The sequence below is a fragment of the Nesoenas mayeri genome, assembly GCF_963082525.1.
Source record: "Nesoenas mayeri genome assembly, chromosome: 2".
Lineage (NCBI taxonomy): Eukaryota > Metazoa > Chordata > Aves > Columbiformes > Columbidae > Nesoenas > Nesoenas mayeri.
This window is the reverse complement of record NC_137543.1, coordinates 65,440,958-65,468,612: the sequence shown is the minus strand read 5'-3', so window position 1 is coordinate 65,468,612 and position 27,655 is coordinate 65,440,958. Positions and strand designations below refer to the sequence as shown.

At 39.1% G+C, this 27,655-nt stretch overlaps 1 protein-coding gene across 1 annotated transcript in view; it reads left to right on the top strand.

Annotated features, from left to right (window-relative positions):
* Window positions 1–27,655, top strand: part of TMEFF1 (transmembrane protein with EGF like and two follistatin like domains 1) — a gene marked incomplete at both ends in the record, with an annotated part of 122,534 nt that overhangs the window by 48,995 nt on the left and 45,884 nt on the right. The window contains 2 exons of the mRNA XM_080339277.1: window positions 21,346–21,455; window positions 25,748–25,877. Of these exons, the coding sequence (XP_080195403.1) occupies window positions 21,346–21,455; window positions 25,748–25,877 (240 nt within the window). The remainder of the gene's footprint in view (window positions 1–21,345; window positions 21,456–25,747; window positions 25,878–27,655) is intronic.

Genomic DNA, 27,655 nt, shown 5'->3' with positions numbered 1-27,655 from the left:
TTACAACTCTTCAGAAAATTTCCCTCTGGGCTAAAGGAGGTTTATGGCAAGGATCTCATACGGCTTCATTTAGGGTTCCTTTTTATACCAAGAAAATCTCATAGAACCACCTGTCCTACTGTATAATATTCTTTGACCCTTCTGTCTTGCAATTTTAAATCATACTACAGTTGAAATAGTAACTTAAATTGAAAAATGATGCTGGGAAAGTATCTTCATTGCTTACGGGAAGTGGTTTCGTTTCAATCATTTGTAATATAATACCGATGACATGTTTTGATGGATTTTATATATATGGAAGCTTTTCTGTGTAGTGCCTCAAATACTGAAATCCAGTACAAGGATTTGTAAACTTAAGGACTCTAAACTTCAGACCTGTTGTCTGAATTTCAGGAAAACATGGTCTGGGTCCCATTTGCTGCTTATTGTTACATTTCAGCTTTGTGTATAATATCTGCCTGCTTCTCCTTCGATCCTTCCCATTAGTTTTATTCCATCTAAAATCCTTAGATAGCATATTCAGCTTAGAATGTGATGACATATGACCCACATGTGTCACAGATGGCACAGTGATATGTCCCTGACACTGAAGGTGGTGAACACTGAGGGAACCCGGAAAGCTAGAGGAAAGTCCAGCTGAATTCCTTCTTCCCCATGTCAGAAGGAGAGACAAGCCTTATTTACTATCACCTGCATCATTAAAATGCTGGAAGAATACTTCGATCATACTGTGTTTATCTGTGGATAAAGGGAAAATTTCACTTTATCATTCTTGTCAACCAGACTCCCTTTTAGAAAGATGAAATATAGAGGAAACTTGACTTGCATATATAAGTGCACAGATGTTTCCTTAAATACACATTCACCTACTTCTAAGGAGCATCCCTTCTTGGAACGGACTAAAGTAAAACTTCAGTATTCCAAAAACTATTCAGATACATGCATCAAGGGAACTATAAGAAGATGGGGGCAGACTTTTTAGCAGGGACTGTTGCAATAGGACAAGGGATAATGGTTTTAAACTAGAGAAGGGGTGATTCAGACTAGACCTGCAGGAAGAAATTTTTTACAATGAGGGTAGTGAAATGCTGGCACAGATTGCCCAGAGAGATGCCCCATCCCTGGAGACATTCCAGGCCAGGCTGGACGGGGCTCTGAGCAACCTGATCTAGTTGAAGATGTCCCTGTTCATTGCAGGGGGTTGGACTGGATGACCTTTGAAGGTCCTTTGCAACCCAAACTATTCTATGATTCTGTTTATTTGTCTGCTTTTTGTAATGTCCTGTCAACATAAGGCACCATACTAGAAGAAGAATGCAAGTGTCTGCACTTTTGCTACAACCCATAGCAAGGATCTCAGCCTGAGCTGGGGAAACCAGTGGAGCTGGAAATCCAGAGAGGGTTTTGTCAGGGCTCCTGGTGGGGAAGATGTGGGAAGATCAGGGAATATACCATCTGCCTGTCATGGGTCAGATCACATGTGTCTGACTGAAATGGTTGATAGCTTAAGTAAAAAGCTTGTAGATCTGAGCTACTGGACTGAGGATTTGAACAGTAAAAGAAACAGTGTGGTGTTAGCTTGAATGTTGTGCTCCTCCAGGACCAAATTAACTACCTGAGTTCCTTTTGGGAGGGAGACAAAATGCTGCCCAAGTTATGACTGGTGGAGACCACAAAGCAACATGGATTATATCCCTGGAAATGACTCCTTTTCTTCTTTCATTTCCATGCCGAGAAAATGCTTTTCTCAGGGTTGTGCTGAGTAGTGAGGATGGACATGGCTAGGAGCTGGGAGTACACTTAGTAGAACAAGGATAGAAATAGCAGTTTGGGGTTTTTCTTAATCTCAGGAGGAAGCTAAACGGCCTTTTTAGAGAATGCAAGACTCTTAGTGGACAGAAACACAAATTGCATAGGATAATTTAGAAGATTGTTCCTTTAAATTTGGTTTGAGACACAACACTTTAAGACTTTGCAGTAGTTTTCTGAAAAGTTTTTCCTCTTTCTCATTCAAGAATACTGGATAATAATGTTATTATCTACATAGGGATTTTCACCCAAATGTCTGTAATTGCTTTACAGATGTAAACATCAGGAATCTCATTGTATAGCAGCTGCAGAAAAACATGCTGAAGTTTGTTACATGTTTACGAATATCTCTGAAAAGGAAAAAAATCTGTGTTTGGACTCCATTTTTTCTACAGGAGAACCAGATTTGATATTTTCCTTTTGGTTTTGTCATCTCCGAACTTTTTTCCATTCTGCTGTGTCCTTTTTGTGATAATGGACCAGACAGCACACATTATTAAAAAGGCAGGGTGCACTCTAGATTATATGGTGGCATAATAATGTTCTCTGGTTTATTCTTTGTTCTCCTCCTAATAATTCGTAACATTCAATTTGCTTTTTTTTTTTCAAATCACTGTTAAGAGCGGACCCCACATTTTTGTAAAACTGTCTATTATAATGCCAGCATTTTGTTCTTAAATGGTAATAAAATTCTCAAGACCTCTCTCTAATATATATGTGCATGGAAAGTTGTATTTTTCTCCGTATGGATTATTTAACATTTATCTGGATTGAATTACATCAGCCATTTTATAACACAGTCACTCGGTCTCACGAGGTTTCTGCAACATTTCTGTTAGCTGTCTTTTTTAGCACCCTGAGTAACCTGATACTACCAGAAAGTCTTTTCACCTTAGTGTTCATACTCTTTTCTGATCATTTATGAAGAGACTGAAGAACAGGGCTTGAACACGGACGGCTCTTGGACTCCAGTAGGGACATCCCTCTGATCTGAAAAGTGACTCTCTGTGCCCTAATGTTTCCTTTGCAGTAGCCAACCCTTTCTCCATGTAATCACTCTTTGGTGCATTAGCTTGTTTAGAGTTTCTAATGAAGGCCTTTATCAAATGCACATTTAGGCATCTGAAGATCTCCCTCATCCACCTCTTCCTTTAGTCCTTTAAAGGATTCCAGCAGGTTTCTGAGGCAGAGATCTCTGTTGCAAAGTCATGTTGGCTCTTCCACAACATACCTTTTTAATTTTTTTTTTTAATTTGTTTTTGTTTTTGTTTTCTGATATTCTGTTTTCCGCTAATTTACCTGGAAACACTCTACAGGAACCCTTCAGAAATTAGGAAACTGAAAGTTTACCAGCCATCGGGTGCCAGGCTTTTGTGTATGAGGAGGGAACCTGAACCTCTCACCATCTTCACAGTAAATGCTGAGAGAAAGAAGCTGTTTAGTTCTTGTTGCATTTTTCTCTTTTCTAAAGGCTCTTTCTTGCTCTTTGGGCATGGACTGTCAGCCATTGCATTTGTGGAAAGTGCCTTCCCCATGACTGTGGTCTTTTCAGGCTATTGTAGTTTTAGATATATTAAATAATGTTTAAAAATTCTTAATGCTACAGTTTGTGGTTTCCCCATTGTTCTGTCATATACACATGTACAGCCTACAGGAGGGATCCTTGCCCAAAGAGCTTTGGATCTAAAATAATCTGAAATATAACAACCAGGTATAAAACCAGTATTCATTTCCATTTTATCTTTCCATGACTTGTAAAAGTCCCAGGGGATTTTTGGAGGGTTAAATCATCTGACTTTTCACTCAGACTAGAGGGCAGAAGCACTTGTGACCAATTCTGCAGCCATGAACCCCTGGTTGTCAAGACTGTGGGGCTGGTTAGGGAGCACTGAGAGACTCTTTTGCATCCTGTGCTCACATTTCCTCCTTAAGCAGTTGAGACTTGTCTGGGGCACTCACTCAAATGCAGAAGCTGGAAAGTTTATATGAAGTATCAATCCCACTCACACACCAGAAAAATGCAGTGTTTCGTTTTTATCATAGAAAGCATTAAAAGCTATGGAGTAGAAAGCAATTGCAAAAAGGTGCTAACATTATATATTAATAAAGTAGTTTAAATCTAAATAAAACAATAAAAAAGTTGCAATACTGAATGAACATCATTCAAAGAATCCTCTTCAAATGCCACTAAAAAAATCAGAGCACGTGACCTTTAAGATCCTTTAAGAAAAATTTGAAATGTCAGACACAGGAAGCATAAATGCCATAATGATGAGGAAAGGGTGTAAGAATTACAATATTCAGGTATTCCGAAAGAAAGAAAATACTCCCATGATGACTGAAGCAATGTTTTAGTATCTGTGTTTTGTACTATGTTGCACAGGCTTTTGCTTTCACAGACCATTAAAGAGATAGATCTCAAATGAAGATGCAGGGAAGAGGAAGGGAAATGTTACATTTATTTTTAGTAACTTATTTAAAGAATTGTTTGAACCATATATAATAGGTGAAAAAAAGGGCTCAAGAGACAGAATCAGAGAATGCCACTGTCTTGCTGCTCAGATAAAGTAACTTGTGCTGGACCTGGGCAAGAAAAGTTGTTTTCATTTCTGTAATACACACAAATCTTATCAATACCAGCATAATCTTTACCTGCGCATGTAGAAAATATAAGACACTCTATTTGTAGTCAGTGTTTCCAAAGGCAGAACTAGTGACCCATCATTGCTCGTAAGTTTGAGGTTACAAGAAGTAGACTCATGCTGCATAATTGCATTTTCATATAATTGCTTTTTTGCTTTAGATTTGTTGCCATCTTTATTCTCTACCTTTGTTTACAATAAGAATTGATCCCCTAGTTGGTCTAAAACTGTAGGGTAGGCTACAACAACCTATAATCCAATTTTTTACATTTTTTTATTTATTTACTTTTAAAATGTTATATTTACTTTTTACACATTCTAAATGTGAATGGTACTTTTTGCAATACCCACCCAGACCCAGTTTCTTCTCCAAAGGGTCAGCTGCCAATGTGTTCCAAACTAAATACAAGTTCCAGGTTGAAAGCTGACCCTAAGTCACTGGGAAAACTAGAAAATGAGATGGCAACTCTTAGAAGAGAAAGGTAAGAGTTGAGCAAAGAAAGAATAAAGTTGGGATTGCTCACAGCTAAAATAGGATAAAATTTCCTCACCCACGGTGATAGGTTTTAAATTGTTTATGCGTTCTACACAGTGCTTCTCAAAGATTAACTTTTCAGCCTGTTTTGTTTGTATCTTACATTTTAATGCTAGCAATGAATTATGGATCTTTTCAGTCATCTTAATTATGAAAGATCATAGTTATGAATGAAGATGAGACTTTGTCAAAGTTTTTTTTTTCTGTATATACAAAATAGGGAAAATGCACATAGCTTCACAACAGAGTTGGAAACAGAGAGAGGAGCATGAGGAACTTTGAAGCTGATCACTTAGTCTTCCAGTTGCATTATTTTAAAGGTCCTTTCCATCCAGTGGAGGATGTGGTCCAGCTGAGCAATGCAGGATGACTGGGGTTAATCTTCTGTGGTGAGAAGAAAGAAATGAATAGGATAAGGAAAGAAAACACATTTCTTTGCGTCTCTCTGGGGGTTCACACTTTCTGAGCTAGTTAGAAGTGGTAAAGTTCAGTCCTGTGTTCCTTCTCCCCTGAGTGCTGAAGGGACTGGTTCCAGGGCAGCTTCGGTTCATGTGTTCAGCATAGGAGCTGCTTATTGTTCTCAGCACAAAACCATGGCTCAGACACATAAATACAGTGAGACAATCTTGGAAATCTGCAGTAGGGTTTTGCATGAACGTATCAATACATGTCATATGATGGCATTCGACACAAAGCATTTGGTCTTCACATTAATGTGTTGGTTAATGGCTGTTTCAAAAGTCTGCATGAAGTTCTAAATGCACAAAAATTTGTAAAATTGCATGGCACCAGCAAAGGACATTATAAAAGACTCATGCTGTTCTAAACAGCAAGTGCTTCTAGCCCGCTCTTTTCCCCCAAACCTTCTAAAAGCACCCAGCTGTGAGCCCTTTTAATGAAAGTCTAAAGTCTAAATTTAAAATAAAGATGTTAAATTTATGGTTTGAAATCAATTTTTAAAAGATTACAAGGCCACTAAGCAATGCTGAAAACTCTCATTATGCGGGGCAGCTAAGAGTAACTACTGAAGCCCTCCCAAGAGATTTTCTTATTTATTAGTAATGCCTGCTATCCTTTTTCTGACTCTTTTCACTGCTCTTCATTATCTATTCTTTTTTGTATTTCGATCTGAGTTACTACTTACCTTTCTTTTGAAATTCATGTTCTGTTTTAAAGTCCTGCGGACATCTTCGCTGTTACAGAGTACATATTAATGATATTTTTGATGTCCTGCAGTGGCACAATAACAGATTTATGTATTTGATATCTTAATGTTTCAGACAGCCTTGTGTAGACAGAATGTTTTTCCATAGTCACCAAATCACCAAGAGACTTGCCACAAATCAGTTTTTGTGAGAAACCTGCACAGAGTGACAAGAATTTAACAAGCGCAGAAAGCTGATAAAGTGACTGCATAATTGCCCATCAGTATCAGGTATGATCTATTTATAAAAGCCATGTACTAAAAATAAGACTTGACCACATTTCTTGGCATTTCTTTGTAGTAATTCTAAAATGTCACTGCTGTGGAAATGTGACTTCTCTGTCCCTAAACAATCTCATCTGTTTATAGTAGTTTCTGTGACTTCTTAGTATTCTAAAGGTATGTCAGCTATGTCTTCAGATTGCAAAGAGCATTCTGGAAAAAAAAAATAAATACCACACAGCAGATATTCCAAATGTCTTCATTCTGTGCAAAGGGGGCCAAGGTAGGGTGCAGACTTTGTCTTTAGGATTTAAACACTGAATTACAAAATCACACAGAGTCACAGAATGGTTGGGGTTGGAAGGGACCTCTGGAGATCATCTAGTCCAATCCACCTGCTAGAGCAGGTTCACCCAGAGCAGATCACACAGGAATGTGTCCAGGCAGGTTTGAATGTCTCCAGAGAAGGAGACTCCACAACCACTCTGGGCAGCCTGTTCCAGTGCTTTGGCACCCTCAAAGTAAAGAAGTTTCTCCTCATGTTCACATGGAACTTCCCGTGTTTCAGTCTGTGCCCATTGCCCCTCATCCTATCGTTGGGCACCACTGAAAGGAGTCTGGTCCCATCTTCTTGTCACCCACCCTTGAGATATTTATAAGCATAAATAAGATCCCCTCTCAGCCTTACCCAGGATGAACAGACCAAGCTCTCTGAGCCTTTCACTTCTAGAGTGTCTCTGGCACCGTTTTGGATTGCAGAAGGGAGCTCCTTCAGCCTGTTCATGGGATCCTGTGACCCACTTGGCTTTAAAGATGTGCATTTAGTGGCTCCAAAGGCCCCAGTCATTTTTCATAGAGCACTGTGCAGGCAGAAGAAGAGACTTGGAAAGAAAGAGGTGGCCCATGGGCTCTGAGAAATTTCTGCAGAAAGCCTGCATCTTGGAACCATCTGCAGGTGTTTTATCTGCTGTGACAATCTGTGAAAGTTCTTTTAAAAAAAAAAATTCATACTGACATGTGCAACTGATCTTTGAAGTAGCTACTGAGTCAATACATGGCTCTAGATGAATTCAGAGGCCTTGTTTTTCCCCCCACCTAGTATACCAAAAATAGAAACAAACTGATCATTTGAATAATGTATGGGGGATTCCAATGATATATACAATTAAAATTTATTATTAGTGCATGTATTTAACTAGAATCTTCTTTTATATAGTCATCTCCACTATTGACTGAACAAGCTACTGGGGTGTACATTTTAGTGCCAGGACCTGCAATATCAGTCTATGTTCCAGTACATAGTGTGGTTTCCCATCTATGAATGTATAATGTGATACATTAGGTCCATTTTCATACTTCTATGTAATTCTTTTAGGCTATGATGTGGAATTATAGAAATGCAATATAGTCACCATGATGGCATTAATAATGTATGAATAACATTATATATTTATTGAGAATTTCATAACATTATTGTATGAGGAATAAATACCCAAAATATAAAGAAGCTGCTAAACAGTTTACCTTAATGTTTAAAGATACACCAGCTATATGTGTTAATTGAATAGCTAGTTAGGATGGTGATAAAAAATGTTATGTTCTTCTTGTTGAACCTGTTTCAAGTAACCAGTAAACCTAAGCAGATTTTATTATAGGAAGTATCCCAAAATAACTGGAAGGTTTTGCAAAGTACTACCCTGCTTTGTCATAGGCCAAGTAAAAGCAGAGCATAATGCAATTTAAGAATGAATTCCTGATTCTCTTCCATATTTAAGACATTCCAGTGCTTATCAGCTGCAAGTAAGAAATCGTTGGAAAGCATATGGCATCTGTTGCACACCACATCATGTGTTTCAGTAACAAGAAAATTGCAAAACTGGGGGAGGAGCCTGGGTATGAAAACCCTTTTGCCCGCCTATAGCAGATGGTCAGATTTCTAATTTAAAATTTTCTTGGAGTTTTGGCACACTGCCATCTGTCTCCACAGCTGCAACAGTGCAATAACTCTGTCATCTCTCTTAGAAAATGTTTCTTGAGAGTAAATTTAATGCCTAGCGAAGTGTTGAATTTACAGCTGCTGGGAGCAGAATATAATATGTAAGAGTTGGCCGTGAAGCCCTGCTGATTTCCCTCACCTGGTTACAAGTAAGTTTGTGTTTGTATGAACTGTTGTGAATAGCATTAGGGAGTTGGAGGGAAAATGTTTCCAGTTGCTTGTTTTCACAGGACCTTCAGTAATCCTGTGTACAAAAAATTGATCAGCAGTGTCAGTGGAAATCTTGCATGAAGAGCTTGACTGAGCTTACGGAAAACACTCATAATTATTATAATTGCAAGAAGATTATTTTCTGTAAGTTTTTTCTTTGTCTCAGCTCTGTCAGTCTCTATTAACATTGAAAATACTAGTGCAGAGGGGTAGTTGTAATGATAAATACCTTGCCAAGTGTTCAGCCCATCAATCTGCTTAGGTATTCAGTTGGAGGTGGTGTCCCACCTCTGCAGAGCTTCCAAAACAGTTTTCAGAAGTGTCACTGAATGGGTACTTGTGGCATGCAAAATACTTTACTGATTTTCTCTGACAAAGCCAAGTCAGACTTTTCCAGAGAGAAGATGGGTATCAGGCTCTACTAACTGAATTAGATTTGAAATTTGATTCCGGGACAATGATCTTCCTATCCTACGATCACAATCTGAATTGTCAAGTTTTACATGTAGTCTGTGTTGCAATAGCATAGAGCATTTATTTCAGAAATTCATGTGTAAGTTGGGCTGGCTCTTCCACTTTTGTAAACTTAGAAATAAGATTGATGACAAGTTTACAGTTTCCAGATCTTGCAAGTCTTTCAAAGTCTTTGTTACCCTCATCACCTTCAGATGACAGGTGACTTGCTGGCATTTTTGGAAAATGTCATTTGGATACTCTGGATCCAGTTTCTGCCTGCACAGGCAAGAGCTGCTTGACAATGGGAGAAATCACAGAGCAGAAATCCTTTTCATCATGCCCTCCAAAAGACAAAGTCCTTTTTGAAAAAATGGTATCTATGTTTGATTTGAGCCCGACTTATCCTCTTATTTGTCACTTTGCCTCTCTGTCTCACTCTCTAGGGCAAAACACACCCCAAAAGTGTGTTCAGGCTCCTCTGTCTACCTGTGTGTTGCTGCTCAAGAGCCAACCCCATACAACATTGTGTTTCTGAATAAACAAGAGCTTTTCCCAGCAGGGCTATGAGACACGTTTCTGGATTTGCATGGTGCTGTCTGCGTGAAACTCTATCACAGCAGCACAGTTTGAATTCTGAGCAGCGATTATCAGCTATTTGAATACAGCAAATGAGTCCTACAAGCTGCACTAATATATCAACATAGCTCTTTAGTTAACATTAGTAGCCTTGGCGAGTTAGTATTCATTTTTCTCCCACTTTTTAAACGGAGGGGCAAGTACTCCCTAAATCTTTTCTGTGTGCTCCGCTTTTGGTGATCATAATGATTTTCTAAGTGTGGTATTGAACATATTTATTAAAGTGAAGGTGATGAGAGTAAGGAAAGATAACCTTGTGGCAAAACAATTGGACAAGGACAAGTTCTGTTGTGACATCCTGCCTTGGCCTTGTGTTGTAGCCTTGGATAAATCATTATATCGCTCTATACTTTTCTTCCTCAACCACTGAAATGGACACGATCATATCTAATTTTTATCACATTCGTATGACTTCTCTGCTTATGCTGTAAGAAATGAACTGGCTCTCATCTGTGTCTTTCAGAAGGGAGATATGATCTTCACTGCAGCCTCTAGCTATTACTATATTTCACATAGCTGTTAATGATAATGACTGGAAGTGATGAGTAATGTTTAAATTCTAAGATATTTAGAGGCCACATTTTATAGTTCTGCTATCAAATCATCTTGCAGACAGCAGCATTTTCCCCTTAGAGAGTGAATAATTAAGAGTAGATTGATACACTAACAACTTATTTTCAGATATTTTCTGCTGCTTTTAAGGGAAAGTTTCAAATCTGAAGAATAAACGGTGCCTTAAATTATTTCTCACTGTAATTCTATGCATTTGTGCCAAATAGACAGAAGCCCTAATCAAGTTAATTATTATTTGCTTAAAAATCAGGTCATCAAAAAATTACTTGTGTCCTTGATCCTACAAGCACTTAAAGGCATCCTTAATCTTACACATGATAAGTTCCTTTTAGTTTATTTAGATTGCATAGATGCTCAAGGTTAAGTCTCTGCCCAGGCATTTATAGGATTGGAGCCTCAGATTATGTGTGCTAAGTGGCAAAACACCATTTCAAATAGAGTTGTTCCTCATTGAAAACCTTTTTGTAGAAAATAGTATTTTTCTAGAAAATTCACCAAAAGCCACCTATTTTCTTGGTTTTGTAGCTGAGAATGAAAGGACTTTGCATTCCAGATAGTTTCTTTTTTTCTTCTGAATAAGTCTAAAGGAAAAATGTTGGGATAAATGGAAAAGTGGAAGGGAAGGAGAGTAGCATAGGAGCCAATGCTGAACACTGAAAATATAATTACAGAAAATACTGGGTTAGGATTGTGTGTATATATATATATTTTGCATTTGTAATATATTTCTTTTTTTCCCATGAAACATACAATTTTTGGCAATCATTTATACTCCGTATAACATGCAGAGTGTGCGTAATAACTGGAGTTGTGCTGTATAAGCTGTGTCAGTATGGTGTTGGTTTATCCCCAAAGGTCCATGAAAACCTATTGTATTCCTCTAGTGTTTTCCCTTATTCTTGAGAGATTTTTCATTAAAAAATAAAAATAAAAATTGGAATTTATCTTAAAGCTTTCAAAATAAGTCACAAGGAAATGGCTCCCAGGAGGACAACGCATCCCTAAGTATATTAGTTGATCACCAGGGTTGCTATTCCCCAGCTACACACACAGCTGCCTGTGGAGCTCTGAAAGATCAAGACTCAGCTGCTCTTTCAACATGTCTCTGACACTGGAACCGCAAGAAGAATAAGGGAAAAGGAAAGAGGTGAGGTTAATGAAGCATTTATAGTTAACTTTAATTTCGCAGCCCGTGAAATATCTTTAAAGTGAAGTAAAACAAACAGTAAGAAGCCAAGCAACTTCCACAACATTTCTTGAGAAAAATGTAAATCGATGTACAGAGCCTGAGTCTCTCTTCACATTAGGATTTCCAGACCGCTGAAGTCAAGCACATGCTTACGTGACCTTGAGAGCGAAGAAAATGTATGGGCTTTGTGGCAAACTAAGATACTTCTGATGTGCTCAAGCTTTTACTGAATTCAGCTCTTCAATAATGACAAAAAACCTCATGATCAGGCCCTTTTACTGCTCCCCTTATTATTGCTCACAGAGACTAAGGCTCCTTTTTCTGACCACAGCACAGAGCTCTGAAGGCAGCAATGGAGGAGGAAAAGATGACTGAAGTGGTGGTAGAAAGGCTACATCTTCTTTGCACCAGAGCACTGTTGACACCAGGGCTTGTTTCTCTTCTGCTTTAGAAGAAATTGAAGTGAGGAGCAGAAAACAGGAGCTGTGCTTTTAGCACCATGGCGAGGTAGATCCGTCCTCTACCTGTAAACAAATCCTGTTATTCTGGAAGCTCAGTAAAGCATTTTACTTCTATTCCAGCTCTTGATCTTGCAAAGTAGTCCCTAAACTAAAGCAATGCCTTCAAGTTTTGTGCCAGGAATGGGGTCAAAATTTGACCAATATAATCTTGCAATTTAGAATCAACCTGAGTTACATGTGTCACCTACAGAGCAAAGAAGAAATTCCCTGCAGTGTTTAAGGAAGCTAATTAGTTGCTTCGATGTTGGTTTGTAACAGTTTTATTTTGCATTGGCCTTCAGGTTCTTCAGGAGTATAAATGAGAGCTCTGGTGTTCTGGAGTGTTTGAACAGCTTGTTATTCCTCTACAGGCATCAGAAAATAACTGTCAGATTTACTTTATGAACAGGACTAAAGAGTTCACGTTGGTTTGTAATTGACATGGAAAGACACCTTTCAGGATGAGAATTCATTAGCCAAATCTATAGCTTCTAGAGGGGGGGGGCAGTATGCTTACCTCTGTTGTTCTTATGTGGGCAATGATGCTAGAAAGCAAGTTAAACTACCAGATTTGGGGGCCAGGGAGAGAAAAGATCTAACAACCTTAGCAAGTCACTTGGAAATGTTTTGGATATTTGATCATCTATTTTTCAGACTGAGAGACAGAGCAAGTAGGTGCTAAGGGAACAAGGACAAATAACATTTTCCCACTGACTGTAGTTGCACATGCTGCACAACTATCAGGAATTAATGGTATAATTAATGCAAATGAAAAATTTAGTAGGAGTCCCACTAGTTGAAAAGGGCTGGCAAAGTGTAAGAACACTATTTTTAAAGCTATCGTACCAGAATGCATTCATTTGTATAGGTGTCAGCATTCAGCAGCACAAGTTACCCAGTATCCAGAAAAGTCCATGTGTTTAGAAGTGTCTACACGATCCAAGTCTAAATTTCCAAGTCTCAATATCCAAGGAGCATAACAGTGCCATGAGTGGAAGACAGTCGATGACCACTTACTTGCACGTGTTTGTGAAAAGAAACACATTGCATGTGTTTGTGGTTTTGATGCATGAACCTTGTCTCGGTATAGGTTCCTTCAACTCCTCCAATTAGCATGACTTTGGACCCCTCTTCTCCAAGCAGCCACTGATTTTTCATGAACTTGTAAAAAGCATATGGTCCGAGGCCTCTGCTGCTGCCAGATTTGGCTGGAATTACCCAGTAAGCGCAAAAGTTATTGGGAGAAACCAACAGAGATGCATTTGAAGAGCTGCTGCTCTTGCACAGCCTTGGTTTCCTTAGAAACTAAGGATTGATAATACATGTTGTAATCAATCTTGCTGTAAATATGCATGATTCTTTTCTAATATTTTATTTTAATTTCATGTAAAAATATGCAGTGACATACTAACTTATTTATGACAACCTTGCATAATCATATTCAGGAATTTTTTCTAGTAAGACAGACACTGCTTTGTAAGCAATTTCAAAGTCGGTGTCCTGGATAGCTGCTAGCAGAAAAGCCCACCAGACCTGCGTTCTAAAGGCTGGATAGCTGTACCACCTAAACCCCGCTACAAAAGTGTTTATGAGAGAGAAAACCATTTCAAGTTTTCACGGCATGTTTCCCTGTCTCCAGCCAATTGCACAGCTAGTCGTTTTGTACCATTCGCTGAAATACTTACCTACAGATTATACATAATTTCTGAAATATTGTCAAAGCTTTTAATATAACAAAAAGGTGCCTCATCTTTCTCCACAAATACATTTTGTGGGTTTTTTTGCATGATGGGAACAGAAATGCACCATGGGCTGAATCCAATATTTTGACAGAGCTGTCATCCAGACACTCATCACTACGACACTTTCCTTACTTTTTTTCCACACTGAATAGAGTTAGTTTGAAGAGCACTGGTAATGTGAATAATTGCAGTGTAGGAGACTTTCAGGTTCAAAGCCAATCTTGTTACCTTGCTGTGTGAGTGCTAGTTGTTCAAATTTACTGTGGTTTCCTATTGTGTACAAGAATACTAATTACTTTAGCAGCATGTATGCATTCTGTTTTTCTCAGTTTTAAAAGGAGACTAGAAATGTAACAGTATAATCATCCTAGGTAAAATGGACAGCACTGAAGCAATCAAATGTTAATGCAGCCTTGTAAAAGTAGTTTTAGGGAAATATTTCAAGCTTTATTCACTCAGCTAGCATTCCCAAGAGCCAAAGTACAGCTTTCTTTTTCTGCACAATTGAATCTTAAATATTGCATCAAGACACAACAAAACAGGTTTTACTAGTCCTGTAATATGGCTTAAGATTGTTTTGAAAACAGCCACCCAAGGCATCCATTACTTGACCAATTAAAAAAATGTCTGGGAGTGTCTTAATTCCACTAAACTGCTGTTGTCTGTTCTTTTAGAGTAAATTAATTTCTTTTCTTTTTTCATATATGTGTGTGTATATATATATATATATATATATATAAATGTAGGCTGTTCCAATGAATTGTTTTCTTCTAATGCAAGTGTGAAAGAAAATGATACACAGAAAAGACATTTAAATAAGTTTCCATTAATAAATGTGTCAGTTATTTAAAACTCATATTTGTTTTAGATTGTCCTGTGTTACACATTTTAATTTTCGTCTTTTTGTTCTCTGACTGCTTTTTGAAAGAGCTCTTTTCCTCATTTTTATCCTTCTATTGTCTACAGTCTCCACCTTCTTAATTTCTTGTAAGTTGTTTCTTGCTAAAATGTCACCTCAAATCAATGACAACAGCCGCCACATGCAGTTTCTGCATGGCGTCCTCCTTATCTCTGAATCATTTCCCAGTAGAGTTTGTCATATTTTCTGTTTTATTTTCTGAAAAATATACTTTTTCCTATGAACAAGAGAACATGATCCATTCTGTCTTGCTTTGACTTGTTTGACGTGAGCAATTGTTACTTTTTTGGACAAGTAATTACTGACTTTGAGGGTTTTGTCTGCTCCCTTATTCCTCTCCCATAACCTCAGACAACTTCTGAGAAGAAATTCTGAGAAGATTCAACAGATGTAAACTCTACAGTGCAAATTATCATTATTCTTGTAATCTGCAACTGCTGAAATGAATGGGGACAGCAAAAACATATGGATAACCTAACGGAGACACTTTATTAATTACAAAATAAACAGTATTTTCAGGTTTTGTCAATGATACATACTTGTTAGGAAGGTCATAGTCTCTGATGACACCATAACTCTAATCAATGAAGTGAGAAGGAACACTCGCTCCTTTGGTTGCAGCGCTGAAGCCAGGGATCCTCCTCCACCAAGGGACAGGTGGCGGTGGCTGCTCACTCACTGTCTGCTAGGATGAGCTGTGTTTCAGTGAAACACTTCAGGAACATGAGATGAAGAAAAAGCAGGAGTAAATACTAGGTGTTTTTATTCAAATGGCTTCGGTGGCAGGTGTCAGAGAGATTGATGCAAAGCCTGGGGGCTCCATGTCCCTCGGAACTGTTAGTGTAAAGATACGTGTTTGAACAGCACATGCTGGCTTGTTTTAAAATAAACCATCTTCACACAGGCACAAAGCAGGTGGAACGACACTTCACCTTCAGTATTTGGCATATGTTAGGTGAGTTTGGCTCCTAATTTTGCTTTTTGCTAGAGAAACAGAGCACAGAGGTTGTGGTAAGAGATGTCTGGATGTGGCACACAGAAGCTGGTAGAAGATAAAAGCATCCTTCTGTGTCCACCATGCAAACAGCCTTTGCTTTCTATCTCCTGCAAAGAACTGAGATGTGCATGTGTCCGTGTCTGTGTCCCTGTTTCACATTTCTGTTGTACAAACTAGAAGTCCAACATATGGTTTCACTATCTTAAGCCACAAAGTCTCCAGGAAAAAGACTATTCTTAGCTATTCTCACTGTTAGGGGTAGCATGATGCTAGTAAGGGGAATGCTTCTTTCTCCACTGGTGCTTGGTCATTGCTTCTTCAATGGCTCTGCAAATGGGCCCCCCTACTTCAGAGATTTTTTTCCCCTTAAACTTCTTATTTCAACTTGCAAAGCAGAAGTGCCCTGTTTCTGGAATGTTGCTCTGATGTTTTGAAGGGGACAGAGAAAATGTAGTGGATGAGCTGTAAAGAAAGATTGGTTAAGGGGGGAAACTGGTGTAATAGGAACCAGTGGGGAGATGAAGACCTGCAATAAAATGGGTAGAAACAAGTTCCATTGTACATGGTTGTAACTTGCATTTATCCGTGAGATTTGTACCCCGTGGTTGAAATGGGAATAACCTATGCTGCCTCACTCCAAACATGTATGCCAGCACTTCACGAGTGTCAGAACAACTAGATCATACACAGGGACTCCCAAAATTATGCCTCCTGTCCACAGCCTTTGTGTAATGGCTCTGTAAGCATTTCCATGACTTATGGAAGGAATGGCTGTACTGGGTGCACTTTGAAAGAGCAGTGAGATGGGGCCAAGCTTGTAGATTAAGGTGCTAAATGTTTATGTGTAGATGTGTACATGTGACCTAAGTGTCTGAACCAATGTCAAAGTCACTCTAGATGATGACAATCTAAAGTAACTTTAGCTAGTACCAGCTGGGATGCTTGTATATCTGCATGGGACTGACAGGACCTACAGGAGAGCTGTGCTGTTTTGTTCTGAGCTGGCAGCTGAACATGAGCAGATTTGTTCTGGGGTATCCAAAATATTCCCTGGAGAATCTTTTTTGCAGTTATTTTAGTTAGCTGTGATGCCACTCAAACTCACCTTCATGGTTCAAGTGGGCAGGCTGTGCTTGGGAATAGCTGTCTCTGGGTATCTTCGTTGTGGGGCAAAGGGTGTGACTGGCAGGTGAAGTTTTATTCAAGGTTTTGATTTAAGACAGAGGCTATTACTGTACTTGTCATGTGAGCAGCTCAGCTTTATAATCCTTAATGGAAAGATTTTTTTTCTTTCCCCATTAAGTTCTCCAGTCATTCCAAAATAATTTGCCAAAACCAGAATGGTTTGCCAAAGCCAAGCCAAAGTCATAAGTCTGACTCCCAAAATCAAGTAGGTTATAGGTTTTCTGCACATTGGACTTTGACTCTCTTCTGTGGTCCTAAGAGCTCACCCAGTCATAATGCCACTATCTCCAATATACCTTGTGGGCTCTAACATACCCTTATAAAACATAATTGCTCCTCTGAGCCCTTTCCCAAGACAATGTTGACCCACTACATCTGTTTTTACAATTTTGTGGATTCTTTTAACCTTGTAGAGTAGCAGACTCTTGATTTCAGAAAGAGCAAATAATTTGTGGGACAGAAAAGCAGCAGTGAGGTGCCCCACAATGCTTTGCTCTTTCCTTCTAGTGAGAATGGTGCAAGCTGCTCCCCTTCTTGTACCAAACCCATATGTCAAGAAGAAAAGGAGGTAAGGGGGTCCCATCAGATCCCCTGTTTGGGGGGGATCTGTTTCCCATAAGAAACAGAAAACAGGCAGGCAGGCAGGCAGAGATGGTTGACCCCAGGCACAGCTGAAATTTTCAAGAGGGCCAGATCTGGCAGCACTGCTACTAAACCCACCTGCTCACTTCCACATGGGAAGGGTGGTTTTTGCTTCCTTATATCCATTCATGATTGCTATGTACTATTGCCAATCTGAAGAGAAACTTGAGTTTTGAAAAAAAAAATTGCTTATGAAGTTACCAGATTTGCCCATCTTAGATTTCATTTTATTCTCAAGGTATCCAGATGGAAGCAACATGTTTGATGTTCTTAAGCCTACAAATTTGATTTAATCTTCAGGTTCAGCATTTTGACACATGTAATTTAGCTATACCAAGAGGTTCACACCTCAGAGCAATGCATTTTAAGGTCACAGGCAAAAATCCAATCTCTAGCTACTTCTATTGAGCTGTACTTCAAGTTCTCTGAAGTACTACTTTCTGAAAAGCTCTACCTTCTGAAAAGTTCAGCTTTCTGAAAGGCATCAAAATGGAGAAGGCTTTCCCCATTTTTAGTGATGAATCAAATTGCCATAAGGTGAATTCATTTCAAAAGAGGGAAAAAAAAAACAGACCTTGATGTGGGTCTTTGCTGCCATATTTCTGCAGGTTGCTCTGTGCTGGTCAGTTCTCACACCACTAGGAAGTTTATTGGCTGAACAGATATGAGCAAATCATTTTTGATACCTCATTTCAGGTCTTTGGAGATTAATTTTATCATAAATTTGGAAGCCTGATTTAATTGCACTAATTATATTTTCTCCTGGGAGTTGATGGATTACTACTTACCATCTTCTTGCTGTACGTAATGAATCACACTGAGGCTTTCTCTTATTTGTATCTGCTAAAAGTCTAGGAAATTAGTTGCGATAGTCATTAAAGAAACATGTAAGAAATTGCCCTAAACCATTTGCTACATGTTCGTACTCTTTTCATGGGTCTGTTCTCACATACGATGATAATGACTCTGTTCTTCTGGAAGTAATTGCAAAAGCTCCATTTTAATTCTCTCTGTGGGGAATCCACTGAAGAAGGAGCATATTTCACACATGTGAGACATTTATGGTTCCTCTTCACATCGCTCTATTAACCTCCATCCTCATCTATTCATTTCTGAGCTGAATGCTGTAGATACCAAAGTCATTATGGCCCCCGCACTCCTTGGTACTTGTGATTCCATCAGATGTAATCATGCACATGTTGGACGCTTGATTTTGCACCTGCTGGAATTTGCCACTGAATGGAAGGGAGGGATCAGGTGACATCCTGTCATGGAATAAAGTTCCTCTGTCACGTCAAAGTGGCAGTCACCAGGATATCTTTTCTTTTGTACAGTTTTGGAAAATCATGTTGGCCCCAGGTCTCTGAATGACCTTCTCTGCTCAGCATTCATCTCAGGCAAAAAAGCTTATCATCAGTATTTATTCATTTATGTGCAAAGGCAGTCAAATCCTAAAATTAAGCAACCCTTAGAACTGTGTACTTTCTGTTATCTTAATTCTTCCTGTGGATTTTTTTTTTAATTAAGTCTTTTTTTCTTGAGGTGAGGGGAGCTCACAAGAGCTGCTCCCCTACTCCCCACCCTCATCTTCACTTCTCTTGCTATAGTTTTGTTCTGAAATCTTTCCCTTTCTCAGTGATTTTGCAGTCAGAGCAATAGCTATGTTAGGAACAAATACATCTCTGGTTCAGCCTTGATGCTGAACGCCTTAGCTGGGGACTAGTAGGACACCTCTGGCATCTTTCTCCACCCACACAGAAAAGTGAGGTAGCTCACCCCCTGCCATGGTGAGGATGCTCCTTCCTGGGCAGTCGTGTGTCCTCTTCACACAAGAGGACGCAGAAGTCAGGGGAAGGTCTGTACAACACCACTTGGGTGCTTGGACATCGTGTAGACCCTCAGAATTTCAAGCACAAGTTGCAGCTGCCAAGGGCTTTCTTCTGCTGACTGGAGGTACCGGGTAGGATGCTGTGAATCACTGAGTCCAGCGAGCTTAGTGGAGTGTTGAGAAATGGGGACCTGCATCTCTTTATTTTCCTGAGGTGATGAAAATAGGATTTTGAAAACTGCTCACGCTGTAATTTGTCTATCTGGTTACTCCCTTTCATAAATTGATTTTTCTCAAATGTAGTATCACCTAAAGGTGGATCCTTCTTTCAGATATGACAATCATTTCCCCTTAATTAATCTTGATAGTTTGTTCATCTTCATGGAACAGATCTTCACGAGAAGGAAAGGCACATTTCCTTCAGGAGCAAGTTATGAACACACTAAATTGAAAAGCTGTGATGTTCTGTCACATTAACTTGGTCCCTACAACACCGCACTTGCGTTTGATAAATGGCGACATTAAGAACAGCATTAGAGAACACGTGTGCAGGGTTGTGATGGCAACCAGGATACCTAACTGCCCATTGTTACACACATTGCCCTCCTCATTTATGTCTTCAGGAATAATGGACATATAGGGGAAAAAAAAACAAACAATATTTTTTTCATTTTTTTTCTCACAGTTGATAAAATATTTGGATTATAACTGGAGCTTCCATTGGGCTGTAATCCTGTAACTTTAGTGCTATGAAAAAATACATAATTACACTATATTAAATACAGAAGCATATGACACATAGTATAATTTATTACATAAATTATTATATACTTATATATTTATATAAACTATGTGTGTGGGTGTATAATGTTGTGTAAAGCCCCAGGAGCAGTTTTCCAGGGTGTCTGTCACTGTCATACTGAAGTGCTGACATTGCTGTGAGCAGGAGGGTGACTGCCTATTTAAGACTGTAAGTGGCAGCAAGCATTATTTTCTTCTGCTTTTGACCTACCTTTCCCCATCTCTGAATAGCTGCCATTCAGTGCTTTCTTTAACCCAGTTATCTGCATAGGCCTTGCTTATTAAAAGTCACTGTCATTATTTTAAATCACAGCACCATCAATGAATTTCTTGTGTATGGCTATAGTGTCCTGGAGGTTTCTGGCTCAAGACGAAGTACAGACAGGTTTGAATGATATCCTCTGATATCAAGGCAGCCTTAAACAGTGGCAGAGGATTTTTCCAGAGCCCTTAGTGTTATTTGCACCTTTTAATTGCAATTGATAGTAACAGCACCGTTCCCACATAGCCTGGCAAGGTCATATGTAAGCTAACCCTGACCACTTCCATTATCCCACCAATAACCTCTTTTGCTCTCTCTTTATATAGTTCAAATAAAATACAAGCTTACTGAGGCATGAGCTGCATTTTTGCTCCGTATTTCTATGCAGCAGCTAAGACAGAGTGCTCTGGTTCATTACTCCAGGTCCTACAATGCAAGCAAATTATAATAGTTTAAAGACACTCTGGTTTATTTTTAGAAGGTTAAGCGTGTAGGCAAGCCAGGGACTGCAAAACTGGGCAGAGAAATTCTGATGTTTTAGCTTTTTTTCTTCTTCAGGACCTTTGTGGCGAGTAAGGCAAAAAGAGGTAGCAGGTGAGAAACATGGGCTGTGTGTCATGTAACTGTCCTGACTGCTACCAGGTGCAACTTTTGCGAAGAAAGGTTTTGTACTTGGAGCATCCCCAGCAGAGGGGGACATGGAAGGGAATTTAGGCAATGCAAACACGTGCCTGCTCTCTATCTGTGTGCTGAAGTGACATTTAGCTACAGCTGCTGTGCCAACCACACAAAGCTGCCCCTGAGGAGCAGGACCTGCCTCTGGGGAGCAGGACGAAGCCAACACAAGCCAATCTGGATAAAGCTCTGGCTTTTTTCCTTTAATTTCTGTAGGGGAGTAAGGCAGCTGGGGGGCTGGGTGGGCTTGAGAACAAGACAGCCTCCAAAATTACTCATCTTACAATTTATTTTCTGTCTCCTTTTTCTATTTTTTTCATAGAGTTAAATGTAAGGGAATCCGACGTAAGAGTGTGTGATGAATCGTCATGTAAATACAGAGGAGTGTGCAAGGAAGAAGGCGATGGCGTGAAATGTGTGTGTCAGTTCCAGGTAAGGGCTGCTCACCTTTTTGTTTGCTATTTCCGACCAATCTTTCTAGGTCTATTGAAGTATTTGTAGAATCATCACTTCAAAAATTTTGCTCATCAACAGGCTCATATAATGTAACCATAGGCTCCTTGATGGCACTGATTGGGATGGTACGTGACTGAACTTCACCAGGGTGTGCTCAGGGAGCAAGTGGAGAGCCTGGCATCACATTTGCTCCCTGCACAGTTTTGGTAAGTCAGCTGGCAGCACAGAGCGACGTGGGGAAGAAAGAAGGGCCACCATGTGTGTTAGGAACCCCACCTGTGACCGGCACGAGCTGAAGTGGGGAGCGCCAAGTGACACCCACTCTTCATCCCCACCTTGCCTCATCCTGCCCTGAGACCTGAGATGGGAGGGGAGGTGACCCATAGCAGGGTGTCCAAGCTTTGTCACACACACTAGATGAACCTTTATACTTCAAATGCAGTACTTATTATGGATTGCTTACTCTACTGCTCAGTATTTAGGGCAGGGGTGTCAAGCTTATTTTCACCAGGGGCCACATCAGCCTCACGGTTGACTTCAAAGGGCCAAATATAATTTTAGGACTGTATGAATGTAACTACTCCTATGAAAATGTGAAAATGTGTTTGACACCCCTGATTTAGAGGATTCTTCCTTGCTCTGCTGGTGGCTAAATGTGGTACATTAGATCTTAAGGAAGATCTTAAGGTATTTTGAATATCAGATAATAACAGGATCAGCAGTGATCATGAAGTTTACGAATGAAAATTGTGAATTAGTCCCCCTCAGGAAAAAAAATAAGTATGGAAGTTTGATTTTTAAAAATCCTCTGAACTTTCAAAACGCAGTAAATAGCAAGTTCAATTTGCTTCATTGGTTTTTGAGCCTTTAGTTTACATTTTTGACAACTATCATGGCAATCCTTCCTCCCCTCTCACCCCTCGCTTTTTAGATAAAAGAATACTGAAGGTCTTTCTTTTCACAATTTATAGCTAGGGCAAATGTATCAAATATTATGAGACTCCAGGTAAAACTGCAAGAGGTGGCAGTGTTGTCAGCTGGCCCTGGAGTGGGCTATCTTTCAGTGTTTCAAAATAATCTTGTGTTCTGTTTCCAATAAATAATAAATCAAGGGGAACCAGAATAGCAACAGTGTGTGTATGATCATATACTGGTTTTGGTTTCCAGTGTTTCAGAGCTGGTTTTTGATGTGGTGTCATTCAGGTGGGTACCTGTGCTGAAGGCATCCTGCAGCTTACATCCCATAAGAAAAATGGGATCTGACCGCTTTTCAAAGGGAGAAAAAATTCTTAAGAGAAGAGGTTTAGTCATCAGCTTTCACTCTAGCTCTAACTTTTATTTATGAAATATAATAAAATCAAAACTCAGTAATTATGTTTAAAAGTTAAATAAATTCAGCCCTAAGCTAAGAAAAAGTGTAATTTATTTTCTGTAGATAGTAAATTTTATGACTTCCTAGCATCCAGGTCATGAGGACTAAAAAATTAACTGGCCCATGTGATAAGCTGATACTTTGTTTTGAAGAATCTGGTTTTAAAATAAATATTATTTTTAGGCTAATTGTAAGCTTACCTATATTTCATGAAAAAAAATAATCCTATACACTAAGGAAAGAATTCTACAGGTGAGGAGAAGGTGTTGTATTTTTCAGATGTAGCAGGTTGAATTCTTCCTGTAATTCTCAACCTTAATTATTCAGCTACAACTATCACCACAACAGAGGGGTACAGCTGTTCACAGCCAACCTTGAACTAAAGCTGAGGCTGGAACAAACCATCCCTCAAATTAAACAATCCCTCTGATTCAGGAAAATGCACAGAGATTTCAGTTCTTTTCCAGACATCACCACTCCCTCCTCCTCCTCTTTATCTGCCACCACTCCTGACCTGGCATCATTTCTTGACTGTTTAGTCTTCTGAAACTTTCAATATTAATTGGTTGTGGTTTTTCCTCCAAGGATCCCCTTTGGAGATGGACTGGCTGACAAATTTCCATGTTGTCACTGAAAGAGCTATAATATCATGGCAGCAATAGTTCTGCAGGCCACGACCTCTCTGAACACCTTGTAGGCTTTTCCTCTCTTACCAAGTCATCTAACATAAAGCAAGTTATCTAAGTTTGTTTCCCCAGGATCAAATTTACGAATTAGACTGTAGGAGAGGTGCTGAAGGATTCAGTTGTGATCTGCTTGCAGTGACCTTAAAAGATATCCTGAGTTTCTGCAGGCCTAGTCAGGAAAAAGGATAACTTCCTTTTTATTATAATGGAGGTGGGAGATAACATGTGTTCACCAAACTTTTGGAAAGGTCTTTTGCTGTCATTTGGATGATGTTTTACAAAACCTAAATTAAAAAGTGATCACCATCTAATGAGTTATTGATAGGCATGGGGAGGTGAGAGAGAGCTGGCACAGGGTTCTTTTTCGATCTCAGTAAGAAAAGCTCAATAACAAATGGTTTAATAAGATAACTGCTTTAATAAGACATAATAGGAAAATGAATATAGATAGGGAGTAAACCTTATATCCCTTCAGATGCTGGGCACTCTGCAATCACAGAGCATTGGATGAAGCCCAGATGGATTTTCCCATGGGCTGCTGCACAAAGCAGATCCTGTCCATGGAGAGATGCTCTTTTTGTCTTTTTGGTCATTCAAGCTGTTGGAGGATTTCCTCACAAGAAAACCACTCTATTCCTAAAGGAGTCTACATGAGAACTTTTGGCTGCGCTGTACCAAATCGCTAAAGTCTTACCAAACTATAAAAAAGGAATCACTTTGCCTCTCATTTTCTATCCTCATGAGAGAAACCTGCAGCTTTAAAATAACACAGCAACTTTAAGATTGAATAGAGAATTATCTATTGGAAAGTATTGTTCATTCCAAGAGTTGCCCGTTTAATTATCCCCTAGAAGTGACTGTTCAGTGTGAGATATGACAGGACTGATGGTTGTGGTTGAATGTCTGAGAGCTACTTACTATGGGAAAGTATTACGAAACTGTTAGAAATAATTTTCAGAGCTGGCAGCATGATTTATTTCTGTTTGTGTATGCTTAGCTCAAGTTGGTCATCTGTGGCAGGATGACAAAGGAGAAAGGATAATTCCCTTCAAATTATGTTCTAAAAATTGAGCATTTTGATGTTTGTGTATGCCAAAGCACAAAGAAACTGTTGTGGTAGACACTTGTTTGGAATTTGGAGAAGACACTCTTGGCATTTTGGGGCAGTTTAGTTTAACTAATGCTGCTCTTGCTATGTGAACAGTCATTGGTTGAACTATCCAGTTTAATCGCACACTTCACATGGCTGAGAATTTTGGTGGCTAGTCTGAGTCTTTTTTCATTGCTTCTTGTTGTTTGTGGGTTTTCTTTGCCTTAGGGTTTTAAAGATGCAAAAAGTGTTTGTAATTACAGATACCATTGCAGCCCCAACCAGAGCTCCACACAGTGAAATGGGGTTTGGATCTCCAGTTCCTCAGGGAGCAATGCAGCACTCGCAGGTGTTAGGTGGATTGGCTGTCTCAGTGTATTTTCCAGCATTTTAATATACATTATATACACAAGGGGTATATAATCCATCTTGCTTAGGATGTAAGAAAATAGCAAAATAGAGGCTGCTCCTGCCAAAGCCACTCCAAATGATAAATATTCCTTCCTTTCTTTTTTTATATGTACTAACTTTGAGCACAAAATTTTTCAGTATAGTAATACAAAAGCATTATTATAGTTGTTGACCAACTAAATCAGACGCATGATGCTCATGAATTTAATGGGAGGCAGTGATTGTTTTCCACCTCCCCTGAAAGATCCCTCTATGATCAAAACATTACCAAGTCTCCCCTTAAGCACTGTTCACCTAAAATTTTCCTTTGCTCTGTTTCATCCCACTGTGCCTAGTAATACATTCTTTTATTAACTTCAAGAAGTTCTCTCCTTTCTCAGTGTGTTTATCCTTCAAATACTTCTAGATGCTTGTCATATTCCCTCTAGCCATTAATGAGTCCCACTATAGTTATTCTGTTCTTTTAATCTTTCCTACTGAATTCCTATGTTCAGCCCATGTGGGGTTGGACTATTATTTCAGTGATCTGGAAGGAATACATATAGCGATATTGAGAAACTAACATATTTTAAATCTTTCTTCAGCGAACAGGGTTATGAGTCACTGCTAGTTATAATATTTACACAACTATCTTCCTATATATTAATATGCAGTTGAGATTAATCACATGGTTTTCTATGACTGAGTTACTTTATAATTTCTTTTTCAGTGTGACACAAACTATATTCCTGTTTGTGGATCAAATGGAGACACTTACCAAAATGAATGCTTCCTCAGGAGAGCTGCTTGCAAGCATCAGAAAGAGATAAGAGTGGTATCAAGAGGACCTTGTTATTCTGGTATGTAAAACATCACTTTGTGTCACTAATGAATGATGTTATATGGTTAGCTCTTTAATTTTGCCCTTAGCTCCAGAGATTTTAATTTTCATGCATTTCCTAGAATAAGATAATGTGGAAACCCCAAGACCTCTTTAGTGATGAAATACAGTTACAGAGAAGAATTCTGATATATCTTCTGATATGCTAAGAGGTTAATAAATAAACATTAAAATTAGAAATAGCCTATCTGAGAAAATAGTTAGTGAATGCTTCTGTCTTATGTGTAGAGGAGCCTTGATATTCATCAAAAGACTTACAACAAATTTGGAGCAGACTCCTAATTAGTCATTTCTTTCTAACTCATTTATTGGATGTACAGGATTACTGTGACATCCAACAAGTAACACTGATCACCCTGACTGCCACTCTGCCTGTGTCCAAGGCATCATCTTCGACTGATTTAAATTTGTGTCATTACATTGAAGGTATACATAACTCTTACAAAATCATCGTACCTCAAATTTCTAATGGGCTGTTCTTTTCCATCTTTCCACACACTTAAAACACAGATTTTCCACATGCTTAAAATACATGGGACGGGTGTTCACAGTCTTGAATGCCCTTGGACACAGAAGCTTTATCCACCAGAGGTCTTTTGAACCTCTGAACAGCTTCAAAGCTGGGAACAGCTGCCTTTCTCACAAGTAAATTAGATGACTCGGTAGCATCAACAACTGCATTCTTTGGTACATAAATAGCATCCCAAAAATTTAAGTTGTGGGACATCCCACATCTTTTGATACACAATAGTTACTGGAATTAGCGTGAGCAAGGGTTAATCTGTATGGCAGCCAAAAGCATGATTACGGATCATGTACACACTCCCAGCTAGCTTAATAACTCTAGTTATCAATGACAATTTAGAGGCAGCAGCCTGGAACTCACTGGTAGCTGCAACATCCTATCTGGAAATTAGGGTAAATATTTGGGCAGTGTACCCAGGCTCAGTTCCTTGCTGCGGCTGCCAGTCCCAGAGCTACCTCATTTGAATGCAGCGTGGCTGTTTTACATGAGCTGCTCTAATGCTTTTGACTGCAGCTCAGACTCGTACTGAGATTTGTGGTTGTTTACCAAGGTCCTAAACGATCTATGACCTTGGTCCTAGAACTGAAGGAAACCTGCATTTTGTGCCCTGCTCAGTCACATAACTCCAGTTTACCTCAGGCAGGTGACAGAACTTACCTTCTTTCTCAATCTGCCACCTGTAAGTTACCTCCAGATGCTGAAGAAATAGGAAAGAAATGCATTACAGATTTGGAGCACTCATTTCTGTAACAACACCCAAGAAGTACGAAGGTTTGAGCAGAGGATGTATAAGTAAATATTTTTTTTTTAATTTCATACCGAAATTATTTTAAAAAGCAGACTTGCAACATGAAAGGTTTTTTTTTTCCCTCACTAAAATAAAACCCTAGGGTAATGTTTAGGTAACAACAACAAAAAAAGTGATTATTCTTATATATATTCTACCCTACTAAGAAAAAGACATTTTGAAATGAAAATCCAATTTTTCTCAGCCTCAGGTTAATGTCAGCTAATTACTGTGTTACTCAGCTGGTGTGGGATTTTTTTTTCAACCTCTCCCCCCTTTTCTTAAAGTCCTACATAAAACCCAGGAAATGCAGCATGACTTTTAGCACTTAGTGTAATAGATCCAGACATGTGCTGAGCCACAACTGACCAGAAAGTACTGTTACTTTCCAAATCTGAGGCTGTGATTCAGGCTGCATACTGCA